General features: G+C 38.9%; 1 protein-coding gene and 1 long non-coding RNA gene across 2 annotated transcripts in view; both read right to left on the minus strand.

The window, feature by feature from the left end:
• Positions 1-22590, minus strand: part of LOC109859232 (protein pangolin, isoforms A/H/I/S) — a 166020-nt gene extending 143430 nt beyond the window's left edge. The window contains exons 1-2 of the mRNA XM_020437255.1: positions 21861-22590; positions 21603-21681 (exon numbers count right to left, since the gene is read on the minus strand). Of these exons, the coding sequence (XP_020292844.1) occupies positions 21603-21681; positions 21861-22010 (229 nt within the window). The 5' untranslated portion in view covers positions 22011-22590. The remainder of the gene's footprint in view (positions 1-21602; positions 21682-21860) is intronic.
• Positions 22591-24634: 2044 nt separating this feature from the next.
• LOC109859233 lies at positions 24635-26893 on the minus strand. Its single transcript, XR_002250687.1, has 3 exons — positions 26529-26893; positions 26092-26413; positions 24635-25964 (listed from the first exon to the last, which is right to left on the minus strand). It is a non-coding gene; the product is annotated as an uncharacterized LOC109859233 (long non-coding RNA).
• Positions 26894-27244: the final 351 nt, after the last annotated feature.

The following is a 27244-nucleotide window of genomic DNA, read 5'->3' on the forward strand; positions in this document are numbered from 1 at the left end:
CGCGCAATCGACGCAGCATCTTTTTCCACGGAGCGATACGAGACGCGCGTGCGCGCAGCACTTTTCGCTCGTCTCAAGTTATTAAGACGCGAACGCTTCGGCGTGATTCACACGAACGAACGCACGCGGACGATTAAATTGTCAGCTACGCGACTCTATAAATAACGCAACGCAGCGCCGCATACCACCGAGTCGGATCCCGGTAATCCTCGTTTTATCAACGCCTGCGAGTCTGCCGATGAAAAGCTCTCGCGAAAGAGAGAGAAAGAGAGAAAGAAAGTGAGCTCCGTTTTATCGAGATTTCCGCGGTAAAACATTCGGCAAAATTTTGCACGAAATTATTGAGAGAAAGAGAAATGTATAGCGCGAAAAATCATGAATATATAAAAATGCGCATTATTAGCCTGCACGGAAATGTTTCAAAAGAATCTAATCGAAAATCGCGATCAATCTTATTCTTCAAAGTTATTTCACGTTGTTCGATCGGTGAATCTGATCGGGGAAACGCGCCTTTCGGAACCACAATTCCACAAGAAATCCAAAACATTTCACATCAAGTTCGATCAAAACACATTCGATGAACCATGCGATGCTTTAGTGAGAAAAAAACGAATTTTGCAATTTGCATTACGATGGATTTTCAAAGATCAAACATTCACACAAATCGCGCTTATCGCAAATAAAACCGCGTGAAAAAAAGCCGCGCAAAAAAAAATCGCTTGTCTAGCGCTTATAGCTGTATAACTTAAACCGCGTTCCTCTCGCAGTTACCCGCTACCGCGGAGTGCGTATCCTGGGCGCACATGTGCGCCACACTCCTCGTGTCCAAAGTTTATTGCCAGTTCGTTTATCTTTCTCTCTCCCTTTCTGTTTCTCTCTCTTTTTTCTTCTCTCTCGCACCCGCACCTTTTTGTCCGTTCTTTCCATCATGATCGGCACGTCCTCCTCCGCGCCCGCTTCTCGACCCCCGGGCATGTTCCGTCGGCTTTCCGACCGGCGCCGACTCAAAGTTCGTGCACTCAATTCCTCTCCTCTCTTCCCATTTTCTATACCCTTTCTCGCGTCCTTTCCCCTCTCTTTCGCTCCTCTCCCGCGGGGTTTGTTTACTTCGCAGTCTTGTTGGAATAATACCCCGGTACGATAATTATAGATACCCGAGGCCTCACAATGCGACTTCGACACACGTTTACAACTGCGGACGCACACCCGCGGATATTTCTCGGTAGTGTATACACGCGCGGCGGCGGCGACGGATGACAATGAAACATTTCACGAGAGAGTCCGATATCGTATTTTCAATTACTCCCTTTGTTTTGTTTTGTTTTTTTTTTTTTTTTTTATTTTTTATTAACAATACAATACATGAGATCAGATATTGTTTTTTTATTCGCAGTTAATTAATAAAATACTGTCACTAAACGTATGACAAAGATAAATCTTTTTTTTTTCTCTCCCAACACTTGTTTCCGCGTGCGAAGAGAGGCACTTGTTCTCTCGTACCCTACTATGTATATACAGAACAGTCCACAACATTAGGTAAGTTGCACAGTAAACTTCTTGAAAAGTCTGGCCGAGAAAACACGCAGAGGGGAGTTTCAGGGGAACGAATATCAATTTATGAGAGGATGCAGCGATCGTGATTGCACGGGTTCTTAAGCAATATCCCCAGAGTTACCCGCGATTCCGCATCGACGATTCTTGGAAAGGCGCCTATTAGAACACAGAAGCCAAAGAGCGGAAGCCGTGAAGAGATTATTACTGAGCTCGGCATGTCCTGAAGCGTCCTCGATCTCGTGCCAAGTGCTCGCGAGCATTGCCTTATATACCCAGGGATCGTTCTCGTTTTGACGAAAAGCGGCGATACTTTTTTTTTATTTTTTCTACTTCGTATGTTTCCGCGAACAACAAGAATAATCGGACGAATGTCTCATGTACGTGCATGTGTGTTAAAAAAAGACACGATTGTACGGATCGTGCAAAAAACGAGAGAGAGAGAGAGAGAGAGAGAGAGAGAGAGAGAGAGAGATAAAAAAAAATTTTTCAATAAAACGAAAACAAACATTACTTTCCATATACACAACTTTAAAAATACAACAACCGATAACTCTTGAAATATTCCGTTTATTTTTATAGATTTGTCACATGCACGAAAACCAACAAGTTAAAATAAACAGTATTGTAAATAATGGTAACAGAAATAATGATAGAATTGTAAAAAATAGCATAAAATAGGATGATGTTATAAAAATAATTGTTTTACTTGTATTTACTTATATTTTACTTTGTATTTTATTTTACTTTGTATCTTGCGAAACAACAAGAGCAGAAAAGATATCAATCTAACGTGTCCCAATTATTGCTTCTTGCACGATCACTTTAGTTTTCAATCGAAAATCGCGAATCAATTCGAAGATAAGAAAATGCACTGCGCGGCTATTTACAAACTTCTTCTAAATTCGAGCTTCACACACGCTCGGATCCGAGTTAAAAAGGACACAAAAGCAAAAGAGCGTGCCGTTAATGCCATTACAGACAAGCTTGTGTGTACAGCTTGTTGTCGGCTGGTAAATTACTATAATTGTGAAGTTCCGGCGATTTTTAGATTAGCTCTGGTCCATCAACCGTATATACCTACCTACCGACCTGCCGACACTGCCCAACGATCCTCAACTCACCGCAGACCCGCAAGCAATCAACCGTATTCACGAAAACCGTATCTAGTGCTAACCGTTCGATTTTTAGTTTGCATTTATTTTCACCTTTTTGCAAAACTACAATAGATCTACTATATAGTTATCATAAATATATAGTAAATCATAAAAATATAAGTTTCCCTTAGCGCTAAACATCTAAACGAAGAGAGTGAGAGAGAGAGAGAGAGAGAGAGAGAGAGAGAAAGGAAAGAGAAAGAGAGAGGGAAAGAAAGACAGAGAGAAAAATAAAACTTGTACTTAATTTCTTTTTAAAAAACGTGTAACGCATTAAATTCTTAAAAGGAAATGCGAAATTTCGATTAAAAATGCGCGAAGACCTCGTTATATACGTTGCAGACGCGCAAACAAGCCTCTCCCTCGATTAATTAATATAACTAATTAAGACCAAATTAAAAACACACCACTCAACCTGGCAATTAACCCAAATTAATGGCGCCAATAATGCGCAACTGTCTTCATGTAATAACACTCAGCGAGAAACCATACAATTATTTTTACTTCCTTTATGAATTGTATCGAGGACGAAATTTCGCGCGCACGTCAGAGCAGCAAGACGAATTAATTCCATGTTTGCACGTTCAAAAATTCGATGTTTTTTTTTTAGTTATATATGTCAGTTTCTTTTCCCAAGAAAAATGTCCATCGTGAGAAAAAGGGAAGAAAAAATGTTAGAGATTAGGATACCTCTACCGCGCACGCGACACAAAAGACGACTTCCTTGTCCTTGAAGAAAAACCTTACTTTGTAAAGAAATTTTTATTTATGTTTCTCTCAAACACGTCTAAGAATTTTGTGACGTGAGAATTCTCTTTTTTCTTTTTTTATCAAAAACAATCTTTACCGCCAGAATGTTTACCGAAATATTTCATTAAAAACATTATACTTATATGACATTAACGATGAACAGAATAAAAATAGGATTAGTAAAAAAAACTAAAAACTCTATTCAATTCTAAAAAGTTTTGATTTCTGCAATTTAATCATTCAAGAAAAAAGTGTTTTTTTTTGTTTTCTAAAAAAAAAGTCAAAGGGGACACATACACGCCAGTGTATAAATGATGACCTTCGACGCGGGAGGTCCTCTAAAAGAAATTGGAGACTGGTGTGGTAACGGAAGAACAAGAAATTTATCACCTCAACATATTTTATGTAACAAGTGTGCTTATATACTGCATTTATTGACTACGTGTGATAAATTTTTTTTCAAATTATTAAATTTATCTGGAAACGTTTGCTGTGTCTTCACTATTGTCAAGCATTTTTTGTACGTCAGCAATTCTGACGTGCAAAAAATGCAAAACCAAAAAAACAAAACCAAATTATCTATATGTATTGCGATAGTCCTGATTGGGAAATCCAGTCGGGAAATACTGATGAAAAGTTTACGTGTGTATGCGCGCGCGCGCGCGCAATAAATACGAGACGAAACATATTTTGCCGTATAAAGGTCACCAAGTAGGCGCACCCTCGTAATGGGGCACCGCAGATTCCTGCCGGGCCCCGAGGCCAGACCCACTGTCACGTAGTCAGGATCCAGCGACGTGGTTGTTAGTTAGAACTCAAACGTGCTCAAGAAGATCGCGCGCAAGAATCAAAACAATCAAAAGTTCGTGCAAGCGAACCGTGCAATCTAAAATACCAAAGTCGATGAGAAATGTCTTTGTAAATAAATTTTCAAAGATGATATCAGAACTTGATTGTAGATACATACGTATATATCTAATCTGGACGACCGTGAAAATTTAGCTAATTTCGACACATGAGTAATTTATTTATGTATTTATTTATAATAGAATTTATTTTCGGAACACACACATGTGTGCGCCTTTAATGAACTTTGTTTCGTTGTTATTAAACAAATGTATTACACGATAGTTTTGTAATATTATATCATAAAAGTATTGTACCACAACGTGCGCTTGGGCGCTTTATCCTCCGACGGAATAATCATCAAACTTGTTATCTCGAGTAGGAAATTTTGTCATCGCGTACAATTCCGCGGCGTGTACGTACGAAAGATTCAGCAAGACGAGTTGACTGGAGGTTAAGTCTGGACCCGGTGAGAGAACGAGTCCCCGCTCGCGCCGATACACGGGAAGGAAGAGGAAAAGAGAGGAAGTAAGATCTCAGTGAGAGAAAGAAGGAACGAGAGCTCGAGGCGAGACCTACTGCCGAGGGCTTCGGACAAGCACACATAGATGGTTTTGACTTGGCACGGTGCGGCCCCCTCGGCACGGCAGGGCCCGGCGTGAACGAGAGCAACAAGAAGAGAAGAGACGAAAAGACGAAAGGAAGAAGAAGAAGAAGAAGAAGAAGAAGACGACGACGACGAAGAAGAAGAAAGCACGAGAGGAGGAAAGGGAGAAGAAACCGAGTCTGTTTGACCGCCGCCTGGCTGGCTGTTCAACCACTACTACTCGCCGTCTCGCTCCTTCCTTCGCTCTCCCCCTAACTCTCTTCCTCTCTTTTTGACTCTCTCGCACACACCAGCTCGTCTCGTCTCGTAACAAGAGATGGGGCGGACAATGGGTGCCGGGTACCAGCACGCCTTCGGCCAAGGCTGCCACACGGCCCCGCGCTGTGCACAGCCTGGAGAAACAACACTGCCGAATCGTGCTGTGCGCGCTTGTGTTTTCCTTGCTGCTGCTTTCGCTGCATCAACGACAAATGACATTCCACGGCACGAACACGTGCGTGTAATCCCTCTTTCATAGACCCAGAGAGCATTGTATCGCTATTACGTGATCTCTCATATTACACTTGGACTTCGTCGGATTCAATAACCTTCGTAATCATGACCCACAAGAGGGAGGAAGAGAGATAGATATACTCATTGAACGCGCCGATAAAAACCTATTGTTTACCGATATTATATTGCACGTTCAGCTTTTCTCAACTTTTTTTTTAATGATTTATCTAATAAGGCCAAAAAATTAATGACAGCTTTGATATTCTAAGTGAGTTCTTATCTCGATCGAGATAATAAGTAGCTCGGTGTGATCATTGCGAGGATGAGTGCCTTGTCGTGGATAAAACACACGAGGAAACGAGTCGCGGTTCTCTTGTCTTGTTTCGTCTACAGCCGAGGGACTTATGACGGTAATGGGGCGAGATAAAGCCGAGATAACCGAACACGCCTCAAGAAGAAAGCGAGAGTTTGCGATAACCGTGCACCGAGGAGAAAGAGAAAAAGAGAAAAAGAGAAAGAGAGAGAGAAGAGAGAGAGAGAGAGAGAGAGAGAGAGAGAGAGAGAGAGAGAGAAGCGAGGAAGAGAGAGAATGGCCGTTATTGCCTAGCGATGAGTTTTTAATCGGCCGAGATCTCTTTGGACACTTGACCGATCAAAGAGCTACGAAGAGGCATGTTGAGACTAAGATTTTCCCTAACGTTCCGACAAGCCATCGCGAACTCGACTCTGTTCACCAAGGAACAGCCGGGAGTACCGTTCAAGCGACTAGTTTAATCGTTCCGTAATTTTTTAATAAGCAACGGTCGACTGCGAGACTCTCCCGCCCCATTTGGAAAACATTGACCATTAAATCTTCTTGAGCGCTATATTCCACATCATCTTAGTTCACGTTTTTTTTTCTTTTTTTTTCCAAAGATTATTAACCTATAACTACTAGGATATGTGAAGTCTATGGACCGCGCGTATCGATAATACATAATACAGTCAGTCATTCGCGCGTTCTTCCTCACAAAAAAAAAAAAAACTATTATATATTTATACTACGTTGCGTTGACTGACGTGTAATAATTTTCTACTCGCTTACACAAGAGAGTTAAAAAGAGCGTTCCTCGCGTCTACTTAAAATTTGAAGCCCGTAATAAAAGATCGTGCACGTCGATGATAATTAAGCTGACAAAAGTTTTCTTCTACCTGTGCACGCTACCTGTACCTACGTAATCTATCGACCATTGAAGATCGGACGAAATACTGTCTGGAATCTGCGTATCGTATTTAAGGTAGTGTTCGAACGGACCCGACGCCTTGTCGATCGTTTCTCTTCAACAATACATTCTTCGTCTGAAAAGCACATTCCTCGAGATCACGCAGGTAGTGAACGATGCAGTTTTGAGAGGTCCACGAAAAAGATGGAGGTGGTTAACAAAGACCTGATTTGTACGGGCCATTATGCTCGTTTTCGTAGAAGTGTACAATCAAAGAAAAATAACGAAAAACAGTTATTATTCGCTTTCGAATTGCGTTAAACGCGCGAAACGGAATACACCGAAACAAATATAGTAATCTGAAACAATTTGCATCTCGTTGCACAAGCAAAATGTGGACATTTTTTTCACTTTGGTTTTTGTACAAATGTAATATGACTCATTTACGCAAACGTTTCATTTTTTATGACAAAAAACATGAGAATGAGAAAAGATGCTTCTTTTTTGTCCAAGCTTTAGCAGATCAAGTCTGGTAATAAATTTTCAGAAAGAAATCTCGGTTACATTTCTCAGAGCGTGCGTGTATAGATACATGACACTTCAGTTTAACGACTTGCCTTTTTTGGAGGGAAAACGCTTCGGACCGCGTCCATGACCGTGTCACATATTTTCAATAGGCGAAAAATACATCGATTTTCGACAGTTTACGTGATTACGATAATAACGCACACACGGAAGAATAGAAAATTTTCAATGGTTTTGACAAATTTTAAAAGATTAAATAAAAATAATTTTTACACGCTACGCAAAAAAGAATTTAAATATCATTGTATTGTTATTTATATTATTTAATTTATATTATATTATTTATATTATTTATTTTTGTGATAATGTGAAAAATAGTTTTATAAATCATTATAAAATGTTTGTTTAACAATTGAGTACTGTATTTTTTCACATTCTTTCTCTTGAGAGTTAAATAATTTTTTTTGACGTTTCTTTTCTTCTTATATATTATGTATTATATCGGAATCTGCAGTTTGTGCGCCTAATAATTTAAATAAAAGCGAAAATTATTTTGTCACTACGAAAACACGACAGAGATACGGCAACACCGCATACGGCTACTAGATGCACCGAGGCCTACGGTCCTGACGTTCTTGGCCTCGGGCTGTACCCGTTGAGGACCACAGAATGGTGCGGGTCCAGAGATCGCGATAGAGAGGAACAAGGAGAGACACAGGCACCCACTCCCACAACATACAGGGTGTCTCCGGTCAACCGCAACAATTCTAACAATTATTGTGCCGTGCATTGTTTAGAATAATCGCTCTTTGAAAGAAATGAATATTTGTGTGTGTCTCTCTCTCTCTCTCTCTTTTCCTCCCATTTTTATCATTAATTTTTAATTCTCCAATTACAAACTCTGGTGATAAATTTTTGACTCATAATTTTGATAAAAATATTTGAAAAATAATATTTACAACAAAAAAGATATACTACAAAAATTATGAATAAAAAAACTACCTCAGAATTTGTTATCGGACGGTTAATTTAATAGTAAAAATAATATTAAATTAGTTATCGTTAATTACTGTCATTAATATCGTTAAGCATACTTTGATAGCATGTGAACTTCACTTTTCTTGTGAATTGGCGTTCTTGATCGTGGCTCTTGACCGCGATTTTAAGCGAAAAATTGGAATTCTCGAAAGATTCTCCTCACACAACAATTTTATTGTGGTGGTAATCGTAAATCCAGTATACACAATCGTAGTTTTGATGTGGTTTTCTTTTTCTTCACCATCATAGTTGCGTCATTAATTTTTTTTGTATTCTTATCTACGATGTAAAAATGTAAGAAACACGCGGTATCTGCATTCTTCCATGCGGCTCGAAGATCGACGACAACGCCATAACACAGTGACAAGAGAAGTAATGATAACGAAACGATAAAAACTAAAATTCTGAAGTAGAGGATCTATGGGTTCGAATGTCCGAATCAGTAGCAACTTGGCAAGTACGCGGGATGTAAAACGGAGAAATATACGTTCGCTCGTAAAAATTTCAAAATATCAATAATTTCATTCACGTATCGAAAGGGCTAAATATATTATCACAGCGCTCGCGATAATAGAGATATCAAATAAAAAAAAAAAAAAAAAATTGTAAAGAACAAACCAGACGATCATGTGTGCGCAACTCGCTCGTGCACGTGATTTCCGTCGGAATAGATTTTCATGCTTTACACGTAGGTACGTCTTGTGCCATACAAAAACGACTAGCTCAACTAACTAATTGCTACTCCGTGGCTTTATCTCATTGTCAGTGTTATTAACTCTTTGACTGCTATTTTCTTACGAGTATCTTATCCACAAAGATAAAACAAATGCATTCCGCGTGTCCATATATGTGTAATTAAAACTTGATCGGTAATACGGTTTATCTCGCGACAGTTCGATCTAATTAATTCAAGAAATGTCAAAATTGCAACGGACTTTGCTTTTTTACTTACTTAAGAAAAAAACGACACGTAAGTAGAGGAAAAAAACATCAATTGGTAATTTATATCGTAGGCACGATGCACTATCTTGGTGAGAGATAAGATTAGCGTATCTATAAGCGGAGACTCGCCACATAGCAAGCCACGCTAAAGCCCCTTCTTTGGAGCAGCGCGACTGCGGGTAACTACGGCCGAGCCGTGACTAATAATCTCCATGAGGTTTCTTCGTGCACGATAATTAATTTCCCAGATCGTTGATCAGCGATCGAAGCTTTACTTTTTCGCGCGTGAGCTATTTTTACGCCGAATCCCCCGCACCGCGTGAGAGTAAAAGAGTTCAGCGATGTGCATCACAGAAACTTTTTAATTTCATTAAATCACCCGTCGAGGAATCTCGAACGGGAGAAAGAAATTTCTCGGAATCCTTTCCGGTCTCCTCGCGCGCGAAAGAATACGCGACAAGAGTAGCGAAAAGAGAAAAGAGAGAGGAACAACCACGACAACGATAAAAGATAGGAAGTCATATGAAACGTCTTTACGTTCTTTGCGATCGAGATTTATTAAAAGTAATTCGCATATGCGTTCCTAATGCTCGAGAGACTGTAAGAATTAAAAGCATCGGAAAACACAGAAAAGTGTATACGAAAACATATGTTAAAAGAGAGAGAGAGAGAGAATGTATAAATATGTGTGTGTGTCTTGATATATCTCGACTGTCAAAAATTTCGATAATTCTAATTAAAATTGTAGCATCTTTTAGAAGTTTCTTTGACAGATATACGTACAAAAGTTATCGATAATTATAATTACCAAGCAAAGTTTTATTACATAAATTACGTTTTTTAAATCAGTGCTTGCCAAGTCGGGATAAAACGAGAGAGCTGTGTGGTCTCCGTCCGGGGGAACTTACGATTCAAGCGAAAAAAAGAAAGCGTGTATAAATTTACGATCGGCAAGAAAAAATAATTTGACGTTATAAGCTTCAGTTTTAATTCGATCGTTGTTGTATTACGCGAATATCACTACCGGGTTGAAGAGTTAACGAGAGAAGCTTGTTGTTGATATGTGTCATAATTTTCCACGGTCATAACCGAACAACGGGGATGAGGCAATTAAAAAAGAGCGAACTGTCGCGAACATAATGGACTACCCTTAAAGTTTCTAGATGCCTAATTTGCATGACTGAAAGGCTTTTGAAAGGTTCGATACAATATTGACCGTACTAGAGAGAAGAAAGACGAGAAGATACGGTCTCTTCAGTTGACCGACTCTCCTGCCACGTGTGCATTACTATGGTACTTACAAGTTACGTCTCTCTGTCCGACGAAAGGAGGAAAGCAGCAAAGAGAAGTTAAAGAAGAGAGAAGGAAGCGAAAAGGAGCCGTAAGAACAGAAGAGAAGAAAAGAAAGAAAGAGAGAGAGAGAGAGAAAAAAAAGCGGAGGCTCTTATGCGCCGTACCGAAGTAGTAGTAAGTGTCGACCCCGTCGGCTACGCCCATATAAATCCTTAGTTACCTAGTTGCTTTACGAGATACAATTATTTACGGAGAACGGCCGGCTGCCTTATTTAGCCTCTGCTCACCGATGGATAGCGGATTGATCGGCTTCTCTTTCTTTTTGTCTATTATCCTCTCCCATACAACCAACACACTGCTTCAATAAAAGTTAGTAAAATTTCTTTCGTACACATTAACTACTATTACTGACCGCCACAATATTTACTGCCGGATAAATTCGGCAGTACCAACAATCAATCAATAATAAACGTTATAATTGAAAGTGTTTTTTTCTCAAGTCTTTCAGTTAAAAACTATATACTTTGTTTAAAAAATTTCAATTTTTTTTTTTTTTTAATTTTAAAATAGTTTTTTTTTTTTTTAATTTAAAAATGGTAAAGCTAATCTTATAAAGATTGTGAACATATCTTGTATAATCAGTGTTATTGTTTGAAAATAATAAAAAAACGTAAGGTTTTATTTTCATGTAATTATATGTAACTTTTCAATCGTATATGTCTCTCTCTCTCCTATTCTACACATATATGCACAAGAATCGTAACGATTTCAGAGAAAAAACAAAATGCAATTGCATCACTCGCGGTATACATATCGCAGCATTACTCAAAGCGATAACAACAAGTTTTCTTAAGCTTCCTCATTTTAAAATCTATCTATTTTCTTTTCAATGTGTCAATTGTGCGGTCACGAAATGGTAATTACGTAATCGAAAGTGGGAATCTTTCAAGTGAAAACTGATCGGTACGTGCGCGTCAAGCTCGTGCAATATTTACCACAGTCGAAGGTAATTATAATTATATGAGCAAGACACACACACACACACACACATAACCGAAGCGTACACAGAAAAGAATTCCGAGGAGTAAGGAATAGTTCTCCTCTTGTTCTTCCTCCTCTCTCTCTCTAAATTCGCAGTCTCTTCGAACACGCCGCTTGTAAATCATTCTCACCGCTTAACCTGACATTAGCGTGACAGCCCGCTATCCCAAGCCCGGTCACTTCAACATATGGTTAGCAGATGCCACCGCCGTGCTGGAGCTCGTTTTTAATTAACCTTTTCGGCAAAAATTTGCACGTGCAAATATCGTGTCATTTGAGCTACTATTTTGGATACTCTGAGATTTGTGAAGTTCTTTAAAATAAACGGACAAATTTATTTATGGACAAACATATGTAAAAAAAAGGGAGAAAGAAAGAGAAAGAGAGAAATTGTAAACAATCGAATATCGTTAAGTTGAATAAACAATTTTGGAATGCTTCAATGTCATGCGTGATAAAAGTATAAAATCACAATGTAAGCACTTTATCAGTGATAAGTGCATTGTGATTCTGTATAACTTATCATATTGTTACACAAGGTATGCTATAATACAAAGTAGATATATCCACGCAACAATACCTTAAGGTGCGTGTACATTTGTAATCTTCCTGTGTCGTATTTGTGTTTTTCTTCCATACATGTATGTAATATCTCTGTAAAATAAAGACAGAAAAGTGCAGACCGCAATAACTGTGTACGCACTTTTACAATATTGTTATCGTCACATAAAAGTGACGCTTTCAGTTTTTTTCTGAAAGTAACAAACGCCAAGACATGAATCAATTAAACTATCTACTACGTATCTGTGCGTGCGTGTACCGAGAACACAAAGAACACTGTATGCCCTACCGAGTGCACTCGTGTGAGACAGAACCACCGCATGTAAATCTATGCGCGGTGCCTAAGCAGCATCCGTCCAAGAAGCGACAAGTAAATGGTGAGACTTTTGAGAGCCGACCTTGCTGTTCTCTCTAAACAAAGAGCTTTAGGGCCATATTTATAGTTGTCATAAAACGCTATGCATATTACGCCAACCTTCGGCTCACACACAAGCAAAGATTGTCTGTCTTTTCGTTCACCACTCGTCTTCCTCTTTCATCTCGAGATTCGTTTCTTTCGTTACTCTTCGTCTCGCAACTCGTCTCGTTCAACTCTCTTTCTTCGTTTTATCCTCGTCACATACATACATACACACACACACATACATGTACATACGCAATGTAAAATCTGATTCTCTCTTCTAATCTCATTTATTGTTCGTGATTTTCTTTTTAAACTTTCGCACAAAAGTATGTCGCTCGCGAAACTACTTTGTGACACAAAAAACGAATAAACTAAATTTACGAACACCGCTCTAATCGCGACCGTCTCGTGACTTCGTTCACAGAAATAACGTAATTAATGGCTGCATACTAATCAAATACACGCACTTCGGTCCCCTTCATTTCTCGCTTAACCCGACCTTTCTTCCTCTCGAGCGAGACACGAGGAACTTGAGATTCGACAACGACGATGAGTTTCTGGCGTTAATTGACTCGAGAATCATACGGTCTAACGACTTTGTTTGACGAAAATCGGTTCGAGCGGGTTCGACCAGGTTCTCGAAAACGAACATACAAAACCTGAATCGTAACCGAGCGAGGTTCGAAAGAAAAACCGGTATTTTGGGTAAGCACAGCTTATTAACATGCGTTCGCTTTTTCATTCTTTTGTCAGGCTGGTTTTTCGGAACCCGGCGCGACATTTGTTAGAGAGTGTCGCGTCGAAAATATATGTGTAGTTTAAGTGACGGGAACGCGAAATGCGTGCGCGACGAGATACATGTGCACACACATACATACGTTAATCCTCATTAGCGCGAAAAAGATTTGTATGAAACTCTTATACTTTGAAAACAAACACTTCCGTCCTGTAATATTATCGACAAAAAAACCGGCTGGCAACAACTTCTCAAACACACACGTACGAACTTCGGAAAAAAAATTACAGTTACAATCTCGCATGTTATTATTGCGTATTGTGTTATTTATGATGCCGCAGAATTTTTAGACTAAATTAAAACGTTAATAAAGTGCGCATCTGGCTCGACACACGTTAATTATATCCGCAAGATCAAACTTTGCAGTGTGTTAACTGAATCCACAAGATTATTAATCTCGCCCGGAGCGAGCGCGATAAATGAGTCGTTTACATTTACGTGCATTAATCTCGTCAAAGTACTCTGTAGGTGAACATTTCAGCGCGTTATATACGATAGCATGCGTCACCAGGATCACGCTATTTTATTAAACGGTGGTTTACTCCTCTCGCGCGCGTGAACAAGGTTGTTGCGTGTTCGTATATATTCACTCAACGCAAACATCACACTTTAAACGAGTGTATCGAAAGTAACACGATCGTCGTATCATCAGCTCATGTTTGATCAATTGTTTTTCACTGTCGTAAAAAAATAGTATTTTTAAAGATGTAATTAGAATCGATACATTTCTCTGAGATAAATCGATGAATTTTTATTTACTCGTATTTTTATATAATCAAACCTCGCGTGAAATGGAGAAAGAGAGAGAGAGAGGAAGAATAATTAAAATCACACGAACAGGAAAAGTAACTAAAATCACACAAGAGCATATGACGCTCGTCCGTTTAATATTCACTAAACACAAATCCGCTCTTATCTTGTTATCTATGTTGAGAGCTATAGGATTATCTCGGTACGCGTTCATGTGACGTTTGTAGAAGCTCTCGTAGTCATTCGCGTACCACCTGATTTAAAATTTTTGTCATGCGATTTGGAAAGACAAAACGGAGACACCACCGAGAGAAAGAGAGAGTTTCCATTCAATTTGCCAACATTAACTCTTTGAAAAACGGAAAAGTTGCAAATGTTGGAAATAATACGATACTAAAAAGAAATTTATTTTTGAAATTTTGTATTACATGCGCATTATATATACATATATATATATATATTTCAGAATATCAATGATAAGCTTTTTTTTACTTGCTTTTTCTGATTATGCTAACAGCGTCTTGTTTAATATTCACTGCAAATATAAATCTGTAATAAGAGAATCTCGCCAATGCGAAGTTTGTTGCCGATAGAGAAACTTCGTGTGTGTGACATGATCGCGTGACAGGACGAATTAAAATCACCACGTGCACGGCACGTGTCGCGGTGGGATCGAGACCGGTATCTCCGCGCAGCCGTCTGTCAAAAGTGCGCGTCATTAAGACAGAGTGCCGCGTGTGTCTATCGATTTCACAGATGTTTGAATCAAGAACGGGAAATCGATGATTTGCCGCGCGATAAGATATGACAAAATACAGCGATGAAAAATACAGCGCGAGACGTAAGATCTGATACGCGCTGCTGATCGGTATTGCTTTAATTGAGATTTCTGTGCGCCAATTATCACGCAAAAATATACAAAAGCAGAAATTCAATTTAACTACTGATTTTGAATTAAAAAAAAGTCTCACTTCTTTTTAAGTTAGAAATTTTTGTTCACGTTGTATTCGTACTTATAAAAAAATGATCTACATATCACTGATCTACATATCACTATATCTGAATAGATAATAGACAGTAAAGACAACGTTTCTTTCTACATGTCAGTGACTTCGACAAATCCTCACTTGTAGACAAACATCGGTTGTTTGTCTCATTGATTGTTTCTTTGATTGAGCATCATAGAAAAAACGACAACATACCACAAACAAGCAAGACAAAAAAAAGTTTGTCTACTTTAAACTATGGCGATATTAAACAAAAAAATGCGGCGATAATGAACTCGGTTCACGATCGGAATCACTGATTATCATGTCGTTACCCGAATATCTCATTTCTGCTTTCGCAAATGCGTATCTATTTTTCTAGAAAAGGTGCCTCGCGCACACAAAAGAGAGATCTGTTTAACCATTTATAAAAGGCGCAAGTACCACCGCAGGATGTAGGTGCCGAACCCATGGGGATAGGCACCATGGGCGGCGAATGGACGGTGCCTTCCTCTTCTCCTCTCTTCTCTTCTCTTCTCTCCTCTCCTCTCCTCTCCGCGCGCGGCCAGTCTCTCCGAATGCAAGAAGTCCGGCAGGTAGGCTCGTTAGCGAGCAGGTAGGTAGGTAGAGACGAGTCAGAGTAGGGTAGGGTGTATAATGCTGACTGTAGCTGACCAGTGTGTGTCTGTGCTCATATACCGGGTGTATCGACTATTTTCATCGCTTCATCATTCAATTTTTATTATCGTCTCAGTTATTTGTGAAAAAAATCGGCGTGTTAAAAAGTATTTTTCGGTCGCATTGTCAAAGATGACAAGCGGAAACATTTGAACGTCACATAAATGGTCACGGTAATTTCATAATGACTTCAACAAGATTTGCACGCGACCGAGAGAGAAGAAAAATTACCGGAAATTTATGTTCTTTAAATTTCTAACTTTTTCTATTATAACAAAAACGCACGTACTAAAGAATTCAAAGCATGCACACGTGTACGTGTGTACATTGAAATATAACAAAATTAATTCTGTGCAAAATATAAAAATATTTACATCGAAATATGTAACATAAATACACGCATGTTTTTCTATTCTTTTCTTTTCTCATTTTTCTATTCCGCTGTGTTGAAATTCTCAAGAAACTTCCGGTTTTTCGCGATGAAAATTTTGCGGATATCTCAGCGGCACACCCGATATGCCGCTGAGCGTAAGAAATGGGTGGGTTAACTTGGAGAAGAGACGAAGTAAGAAGAGAAAAGGAAGGATCACCGAGAGAACGAGAGAGCTGTGAAGAATGAAAGAGAAATCGAACGAGCATACAAGGCAGGCGTGAAGAGAAGAGTAGGAGAGAATAAACGAGAGAACGCGAGAAAGAGAGAAAGAGGGAGAGAAGGAGGAAGGAAGACGGAGAAAGAGAGAGAGAGAAAGGGAAAAGAAAAAAGATAAGAGAAAAGAGAAGACTCGCTTGGGTGCCATGTGCATTGGTGAGCGGATATATACACTGTATGGTCTGGAGAGAAGGTATTCGGGCAAGTTCAGGGTGATGCAGCAGCAGGGTTTCTCTTCTCTTCTTGCACTTTTCTCAGTCCTATCTATCGCTCTCGCACCATCTCTCGTTTCCATTCGCCTCATTTCTTCACCTCTCCTTTTCGAGAACATCCCTTCCTTCTCCACTCCTCTCTCTCTCTCTCTCTCTTGCTCTCTCAGTCCTTCAGCTAGTCCGTCAGGGTGCTCGTTTCGTTTCGCTTTTCGTCTCTCGGATAAGTCTACAGTCCGCTTGAGGCGATCTAGGCGCCTAACCGCCTACATGCGAACTCGTCAATTACTTCGCACAACGAGACATCATTTCTGCCGCTCTCTCTCTCTTTCTCTCTCTCTCTCTCTCTCTCTCTCTCTCTCTCTTTCTCTATTTCTTTCTTTCTTTCTTATTCTTTCTCTCTTTAGGCACACTACGTTGTATTGCACATTGTATATTGACGTCAAGATGTAATTCGGACGCGCGGAGGCGATATCCGAGCAAACGACAGAGTATACGTATCGAAAGGTACGCTTTCGCATATGCCCACGTACGTATCACCGGAAGAAATCGAGCGCGTAGGTAGATATATTACACAAAATTCACACTAACAAGAAAAACGCGCAATATTGGTTTCATATTCTACTCCAAGAAATATCACATCCGCTTATTAATAATTCTTTTTAATATATATATATAAAAAAACTGTTGTTTAAAGGCAATTGTATTGCAAATACTGATGTGTATGTAGAATATTTAAGGAAATAAAAAAAATCAAAAGTGACTATAGGATAAACGCAGGAAATATATGAAGAATATCCGGTTTTAAATTAACTATATTCCGATATAAGTGCGTATTAAAACTTTTAAATTACGCAGAACTTTCGAGAAACTGTTAGCTATATAACTTCCAATCAATAAAAGTCTTCGTAAGTTAATTACAACTTCAGTATAAACAAAATACATATATATATATATACATATATATATATAATATGTACATACAAAATGTAATATTAAGACTATAAATTATTAACTACTGGCAAGATAAATCACACATTTTTGAAACAGTTGTTACAAAACTCACGATTAAAATTGTGACTTTTCGTTTTGTTTTGTAAACACACTTTCGTGAATATTAAAGATCACTTTTTTCGCACGTCATTCTGTATGTACATGTAAAATAAAGAAACGTAGACGAGAAACATTTCATCCGAGTTTGAATTATCGCGCAAATCGTATCCATATGTATGTGTCGTCACATGTACATGAATTCGAGTTTATGATGAAAGCTGGGCAACTTGTCGACCGACTGCTATCGACCTCACCTCTTTCACGCGTGTGACTATCTCGCACACATCTCGCCGCGCAGTCGATTTTTTCCTTATTTAACATCTCAGACATCGACTTCCACTCATGCGACACTTCGTAGCTGCGGATGAGGTGAAAATCCCCGTTAATTACGCTTGCTTCGCGATAATTAGCCGTTGCGAACGAAATTGCACTTCACCGATTTTATACGAGCACTATCACGAGAAAATGTAACGAAGACGCAAGTATCCTGTTTTCACACACGAGAATACGAGACTTTTGTTTTTATTTTGACGAGTGATTAGCTTGACGCGATTGCTCGCAGAGAGAAAAGCGCAATAAACCAACACGAATACTAACAAAATAAGCGACTTTCAAACAACTACAAAGCAATATGAAGTGATGCGTTTTTGTAATAATTACAACAGGCGATAAATATCAAATTATCAGAAAAAATATAATTACCGTGTTGTAAATAACAGAAGTCCCCCGTATAAAAATCTTATTACTTTTTATGTTGAGAGTTGACGTGTTTATTTTATACCCTGCTTTTAATCGTAAGCGCATAAATTATACGCTCTTATCAGAAGAGCATTAAACTCATTGACAGTATTTGAAGAGTTGCGGCGCGCGAGATTTTTAGACCTTTCAATCGTACACGACGATTCGGGGGGCTTCATATTAATGCAAATAACTCACATAAGTGAAGAGATGAGAGGAACACATGACGCGTGAAAACGAAAATCACGTCTTTCTAGTCATCAAGTTTATTTAGTTATATTTTATTGAGAAATAAAGTCTACATTTAAATAAATTACGCCTTGTCATTGATACGTGAGCATCAAATCGAGCAGTTGGCAGATCCGCTCCAGAATCAACGTCAAAATGTGACATGTTACGTGCAATCTCGACTCTTTCGGCGTATGAAAGTGTATCTTTCTGAATAATTAGTTTTCAGAAGTACAAGAGAAGCAAAAACACTACACACACACACACACGCACACAAGATGAGCAACTCTAGACAAGCCGATGCCAAGATTAATTCCGTTTCAGCTTCGAGCGGGGCTTTTCTTGAAGACTCATAATTAACCACTTAAGCGATTACAACGGATCCCGACATAATGTTTTACACGTTTCCCGACAGCGAGATCAACGAATTCTTTTCTTCTTCTTAGTATTGCGAATCAACGAATCGGTTCCGCGAGAGAAGAAGAGGCTTTCTCCTTCTACAAATTGTTTTACTCCTGTTTTATTGGTCGCCGACGCGACTGGAGCAGAAAAGCGCGCGGAAGAAAAACTTTCTTCTCCTCTCACGGAATGATTCGCCGATCAGTATGTATGTATATATAACCAAAATGATCTATTGACAATAGAAAATTCAGTCAACTATTTTATGAGATTATATATGGCTCCGATATCTCGCTGTGTGTGTTTTTATGTATTTGAAGAATTATAACGCGAGAAATTAAAAAAAAAAAATAAAACTCAAGCGAATTCGTGACTAATGAGAACTATTTTGCTCGGTGTTGTGTGTATTTCATATCACTTGTGGATATTTTTAAAAAAACGATATTTTTGTATAATTTGAGAACTATACCTGCCACGCGTCACAGTGTCATAATCGCGTCTGCAACATCTCAGACACGCGAAATGACAACGCGTCGGGATACGCGTGGCGACGTTAACTCATTAAAATGTTTTGGCAACAGCATGACAGCGTGCGCGGTAGCGCGACATCGATTTGTCAGTATCACAAAGTCTAACGGACAAACGGAGGGACACTGGCCACTAGAGGAAACGGCAGACACGGCATTGTATACGTTACCGACACGTCAAAACGATTTGTTCCAAACCGAATCTGTCATCGAATATTTCTGCTCGACTCCGCTATGTTCACACCTTTAGATACGCTTCTTATTATTTCGAAAACAACACTTTGATTTGTTTTTCAAACTGAATAATAACTCCCAAATGTGTCAAACAGATTTTTAACTCATTTATATACGCGTACATATTAATGCGACAGACTAAGGTTGACGAATCGGCTTGCTCTCTCAGACGTCAACTTGTTTGCATTTCTTGGAACCGTTGCTTGTACTATAAATGGAATGAGCTTTGAGGAAGAGCGAGAACGCGATTCAAGACGACTCACAAAGTAGCTTATTGACATCATATCAATGTGCTGTTTCTCTCTCTTATTCACATACACACACACACACACACACACTCTCTTTCTTTCTCTTATAATCGCGTTCGAATTGACCAAGAGTATCGTTTGCCAACGCCACGAGGCTCGCAGTCATTATAGCAGTGGAGTGTAGGTAGGTAATAAAATCGTCGCCGCTGCCAACGACGGAAAAGAACTTTACAAACGGTGACGACGTGCAACGTAATGCGGCATAATGATGAGGAAATTAATAGGAGCGTTGTGGCTGAGAACAACCCGTATGCTCCAGGAATCCGAGTCACATACTCTCCTTGGCCGACACACATATACGCGCGCGCGGGCGCAGCGAGATTATCAACGGACCGTGAAAGCGGCTATGAGAGTAGGCAGTTATCGTGGCGCGATCGATTTCAAATGACGTTAATCTAAGCGCGCGAAGTAGCGCAAGATATCTATAGAGCAACATTGTGACACGGTATTTGAATTACTTGAAATTTCTAAGAACTCTCTCTCTCTAAAGATGAGAATTACAATTTTGCAGCTTGTAATGTAATATTTTATAACTATTTCAAGAACAAATACGAACAAAAATGTGATAACGAGTGTGTGCGTGACGATGTGAAAACTAGATCGTCAATTAATTAAATATAAATTACTTAACAATCATGTCTCCGGTTATTGACGCTATACAGTATGAATTTCTCAAACTTTTTGAGACACAAAATAATGTGTGAGATAAAAACTTCATACAAAAACTATAAGATCAAGTATGATATTGCTATTTTCATTAAATTCTACAGCAAGTTGATAACAAACTATATAAATTTTCGCGTTGCAAAGTCCGCTAATCAAAATTATTTAGTTTAACGCGATAGTTTAGGATTCAGCTTTCCGTAACTTGCACACACTTCTCATGTAGATTACATTAATGGTCCATGTTTTAGAGAGAAATAAATAATAACAGGTACGTTAAGAGAAAACAGCGTGATCATCAGAATACCTGATATTGTATAAATTGAGTTTCTGTAATATTTTATATTACAAAGTTATTTATTTAAAAACGTGTAATTTTGATCACCTATTTTTACACGACAAACAAAGTATTATTTCCTTCTTTTAACAGCCAACTGTTTACGTAGCCGAATGATGTATCGATCCCGTTGATTTGATTAGTTTACGAAGAGAAGTAACGAATAATTAAAATCACACGACGAACTCGGCTTTGATCGTACGATTTTTTGTGTTACACGAGCAAAATATCGATAACTATAGCGTGAGATAAATTTATATTGAATTTTTACGTGCGTTCTCACGTAAAATGTTACGACAGTATGTAAACAGAACATTATTGACAAACGCTAAGACCTGTTTCTACGATACGTAAGTCGTGTTATGTCATTGTTGGTTGTCGTTACTCTCATGTCGAGGCCATTGGTCCAGTCAAATCAATCAATTGGTTCTCGGCCCGACTCAACACATAAGACTAGCGATAACACAACATACGCGACTCGCTGTAGAACAGATCTAAGTGTGACAAACAACGCGCAAAAATAACATCTCAGAACATTAAATACAATTGATTTCTTGTTAAACAAACATATGGATACGTTCGATCCGTATCGATCAAGTTAGTTAGTTCGTTTTTGAGAGTTTCTGAAAGAGAACTTACCGAAAACAGGACTGAGGTCAGACCTAGCCGACGTCTTTCCCGTCGTCGCATAGCTCCCACCGGCGAGCGAGCCCTTTTCCTGCAACACATGAGATGCACGCACTTAATGCTTGATGTCCTGCGGTTACAAGGATATTTGGAGAGGAGATGTGCGAAGTAAAACCGCGAAGATCGCAACACAGAACACAATGGAGAACAGCAAGAAAAAACGCGGAAAATAGTTGGCGTGACGAAAAGATTTTTTTTTGCCAAAAGCACCTCAGATTCCGTGAGATCGATGAGATCACTCTTGTCCTCGGTGAGGTTCTCTGAGGATCTCTTCTCCTCCTCGCCCTCATCTTTGAAGACCTTGACCTCGTCTTCGCTGCCGAGATCGTCGCCGCCGCCGCTGCTGCTCACGTGTGGCATTATTGCGAGCACGCAAGCGACGACCGCCGTCCTCTGTTTTCTCTCGTAGTCTTCAGTTCACTCTGCTGGACGAGATATGCGTCTCTTGTCGGTTGCGAATATCGTTTACGACGAAGAGAAGAAACGAAATCGAACGTTATTTGTCCCGACGGCGGCGCGCTGCGAACGGCCGATGTGGCGCGATGTTCGTTTCCACTTTTTAAGAACCGATTGTGCAAAGACGGGTCTCACATTCAATCTCTAAGTGGCTCTATCACTGAGCGCGCACTAACCGCGATTCATGCAAACTTCACTGCATACGACCACGCGATCGGGGAAGCACTTTCGTTAACACCAAAAAAAACCGTTCACTGTCACTGTCACCAACGTCGTAGACCGTCGTTCGCCGATCTCATCATTGACGACATTAACTAGGTTAGGCCACGCACCACTCAACACACGATTCAAATTCGAGAACGAACGTTCCACTATCGACGGTATACGGTCTCGCTACTTGTCATTGTATCGCATCGAACCAAACAAAAGCACGACGCAAAGTCGGATGACAAACCGCGGCGCGGCGCGGCGCACTTCAAGTCAGAATCGCACTCCACACGCGCGCGGCGCCTTGCCGACGGACCGAGACGGCCAGGCACGCCTCTCAAGTAAATCCCCACACTCAGTCACACGATGTACGGCCGCGCTTTTCGCGCGCGAGTTTAATTTCCGGTCGTCGTTGTCATCGGAGATACGCGTGGGAAGGTCGCCGCCACTACAGAAGGAGGAGGAGAAGGAGGAGGATGGCATAAAAGCGGCGTAGGATGAGAAGAGACGGACAGAGAATAGGGTAATGTACAGAAGACACACAGACCCCGCCGGTTTCACTCTCCCTCTCTTTCTCTTTCTGCTCACCGATAATACTCGCTTTCGTTTCGCTCTCTACCTTTCTTCCGTTCTTTTACCTTTCTTTCTTTCTCTCTCTCTTTTTCTTATGACGATGCGCCGTACGAATTTCTTAATAGGCGCTCCGTGAGCACAGTCCGCGCGTCGCATATCCGCACAAAGACGGTGGCCACGATGTTTCTGTGGGCGCGCGATGCTGCGATTTCGTGAACGGGCCCATGCGACGGACACGACGTGCAACGAGTGCGACACCACAACTACAGCACTGTTGTTGTTGTTGTTGTTGATGTTGTGGGCGGTGCACGCGCCGGGCAGCCATCGTGCCCGTATGCGTAACAAGCAATGCTCCGAGATTGCGTATTATTCCCGTGTGTATATGTATACCTTCGCGCCGACTTCGAATGGTTCGATGCGCTCCACTTGAATGCTCGGTGCTGACTGCTGACGACGGTTAGCTCAGGCGGGCGGCTCTCCCACGCGACGACCAATCACGACGCCGGATTCACAGCAGCGGTTTCCCTCGCCGACGCGCCACCTCGCTCCCCCGCATCGCCGCGCTCGGCCAGTCATGGCAGGCAAGGCGGCGAACCGACCCCACCCGAGAGAATGCGATCTCGCCCGAACGTGTTTCCAGCACCGTCCTATCGCCGCTACCGCTATACCGTGCTTATACCGCGAGCATTGTCACCGTCGTTTATATCGTCGTTGTTGTCGTGTCGTCGTCGCTGCCGTCGCTGTGATACCGTCATCGTAGTATCTTCGTCATTGTCGTTATTGACGAGAACATTTTTCAAATTTATAACTCGCAAAAGACGTACGCGCGCATTTCATCGCTGCACCGGTTAACTACATACTTGTAAATGCTATATACGTATATGTATTGTATATCGCCCTGTAATTAATGTATTTATAATTTGACAAAATATGAAAACGACTGTTTTAGGAAATAAACTTTTAAATTTATGAGTAAATCTCAAAATCTTTTATTTTGTTGTTTCACAACATATTATCAGACATTAATATGTCAATATTCATCAAAGAGAGTACTAGATTGTTAGAAAAGTAAAGACATATTGGAGTAATAATGAAACTGTTATATATAGGTATATGGCTGTTTCACTGTTTATTTAAATCCGAGATGGTAAGACGCACATGGACGTTCATATCGCGCACGTTAGTCGTATTTCGAATTCCAGAGAATTTATGAAAGAGTCAAGAGAGAAATCCGGCATACACACGCACACACACACACATACATATACACTTTATTAGCTATGTTTTCTCTTGCAGGTTCGAGAAAATGCAACATATATCTTCAACGTGCTTCCGAAAATACGATGTCAAATTGCACTTCATGCCGTCGCATCGCTGAAATATATATAGTCCTGCAAGAGCGAGTTTAATCATAAAAGTATCGAAATTTACATCGTCAACGACATTCGCTTTCTATTACAAGTCTGTCAACAACTTTTTCTTTCTTTTGTAGCTATTGTTTTTTCTCTTACTCTCAAGACTAAAGTTTATGTTGATACATATACACAACGCATCAGTTAATAAAAATAAAGAACAAATGTATTCTATAATAAAAATTCAGAAATACGCAAAGAAGGAATAAAAAGACTCTACCGCTGGTGTTCGATCTTTTCGACGCGTAAAGTACATTTTATTTTACCTCAAATATACGTCAAAGAAAAAAAACAATATCACATACATACGTACATACATTTTGACTCTATTTCGTATGCTCTTCAATGTTTAAATATGAATATGTATAAAATTGCCTTAGTGCATTATAAAGAAATTAGAAATATCTGAAACACAAGTAAGACAAAAAACTTGTATGTTTTACGGTGAAATTTTGCTATCGCGCTACGGTGTGTCGTCAAAAAAACCAGCATACAGTTTGCAAATTAATTTGTTCAGATTATAATTTATACTCTCCGCAATATTTTTTGGCTATATAATTCTCAACTGCTGATTTTCTCAGTGGATAAGGGCGGCTGCGTAATAATCGAATATATAAAAACTGCGTTAAACCTACCGTTTAAATGCATATTATAAACAATTTTTACTTAACACATTTATTCAAATAAATGGCAGAACATTCGAACATTATTAACATTATTAACTATTTAGAGCGTTTATTCTACACAGTAAGTATTGTTAATTATTTACGTACTTTGATCTTATCAATAATTATACGTCAATCGCGATTATTGTTAAATTACAACAAACTTTGAAGTTTTAGATTACTTTTTTACATACAATAGAGTTACGAAAAGTAACCTTTGTAACGGTTATTCCAATGTAGATGTATAAATTAAGCGAATTAATCTTTTTTGAGCCTATTACTTATATTACATAATATTTTATATAGTAATATTTTATATCACCTGAAGATTTAACGTTAAAATGTATTGATACACTGAAGTTTAGTATTTTACACATTAATTTGTATAATATCCTGCATTTGCTTCGAACTCGCCGACCTTAAATATATCTATATTACTTAGATTATTCTTGTTTATTATATTCTTGTTTAACATCGATATAAACAAGAAATATCCAGTGAGAAACAAACCGTACGCGAAAGTAACACTAATATTATAGTATACTAATTTATATAATTAACCGCGTATATTTTCTCGATCAAGTTAAACTCTAAACAAAGATACAAAGCACAATTATAGATATAGCTTATTGCATATAGCTGCGGAAACCAAGAGTAGTCACAATATTAATCACTAGATATATTATACTAATACATATTCAAAGACAAACTTTTGGTCCCTTAGAAGAAAAAATACAAAAGTATAGGTCGATTACTACATGTTTCTTTGCTCAACTATATTAGCTCAAAAAGATATAATCTTGCTCAGAAATATAATCTTACAATTCAAAACTTTCTATTCATTACACACACATCAAAGCATTTTTCAAAAACTAAATATTTTTTTTCCTTGAAAAAAGAAAACATGCCACAAGAACAAGCTTATACGGCTTCAAAAAATAGATACAGAGAAAGCAGTTTTGTGGCGACATCTGTAAGGCATATTTGTTAGCTTTGTGCAGCTGAAAAGATAAGATAGGTCACTAACTTACCATTATAGTGTGGAATAATTCTCTATGACATATTTATCTTATTTTATATAAGTCAGAGTTTACATGTTAGAATGTGTAAATTTAAAATAATACACACACTACATTATATTGCATTAGAGCGGAGGTTCCCAGTACTGTAAGCAGCAAAGAACTGCGTCATCGAACTGTTAATCTACCATTATTTGGTATAGAATACTTGCACGCAATATGTGCAATATATCAATTATTTACAGCGTCATAGTCTTGTTGCATGTTTCTTCTGAAAACATGTCAGAGTAAGGATTTCCGATTTTAGTCATTAATTTAGGATAACAATGTGCTTTCACTTCCCGTATTTGTTCTTCTATATTGGTTATCATTTCTACAATATTATCATAGAAACACATTTTTTGTCATCAGATTTCCAATTTTCTTCTGAACTGAAAATTACATAATTATTACAGTATTAACAAAGTACATAATTAGATTAAATGCATGTATTTTTCACAATTTCTAAATGTAGTTTATGCCATAATTCTATATAATAATATTTACCTTTTGCGAGATGTCTTGACGGCCAGCACGTATAAAGCTTCCATTAAATGGGTGGGTATCTTAGAATACGGTTCTTTAACCTGAAAATAATTTGAACGCGAAAAGACACTACCATTTTTCTGGAAATATCGCGCCGCAACTGTATTAATAATCTTATACGAGGATGTATCCACTTATTGTGAAAAATTCTGTGTGATGTTAGTCTTTCTAAATGTGCAATAAATTCTGCTTGTTTCAATAATCGACGTATGTGACCATGAGTGTAAAAACGTTACATATTGTGGTTATCTAATTATTGCGTAATTAGATGCACAACGATCCGGGTATTAAACGAATTAATAGTGCAAAATGTTTGTTGTATTTAAAAACACAATATAAGCTGCAACTTCAAATAATTTCCGAGTATAAATTGTATATATTGTACTTCTTTCTCGAGAGCTTGAATGTCGCTGACTGTTAAAACAGTCATGAGATTGATCAGAATGATACTGGTAAGTATGATAAAGCTAAAGAATATAATCTTGGTTGTTATTGGTAGAAAACCTTCTGAAGCAACACTATCTTCCGAGCTTGTATTATTAAACAGATCCGTGTACTCGTACTCGCCTGTCATCATTACCACAGTCGACAAGATTGCTTTCCAAACAGTATCATACTGGTCTTTTCCGTAAAACACGATGCTAAAACTCAGTGCAAATTCAACAATCGAGCATCCA

The sequence above is a fragment of the Pseudomyrmex gracilis genome, unplaced genomic scaffold, assembly GCF_002006095.1.
Source record: "Pseudomyrmex gracilis isolate BER0280 unplaced genomic scaffold, ASM200609v1 scaffold_249, whole genome shotgun sequence".
NCBI classification, from domain to species: domain Eukaryota; kingdom Metazoa; phylum Arthropoda; class Insecta; order Hymenoptera; family Formicidae; genus Pseudomyrmex; species Pseudomyrmex gracilis.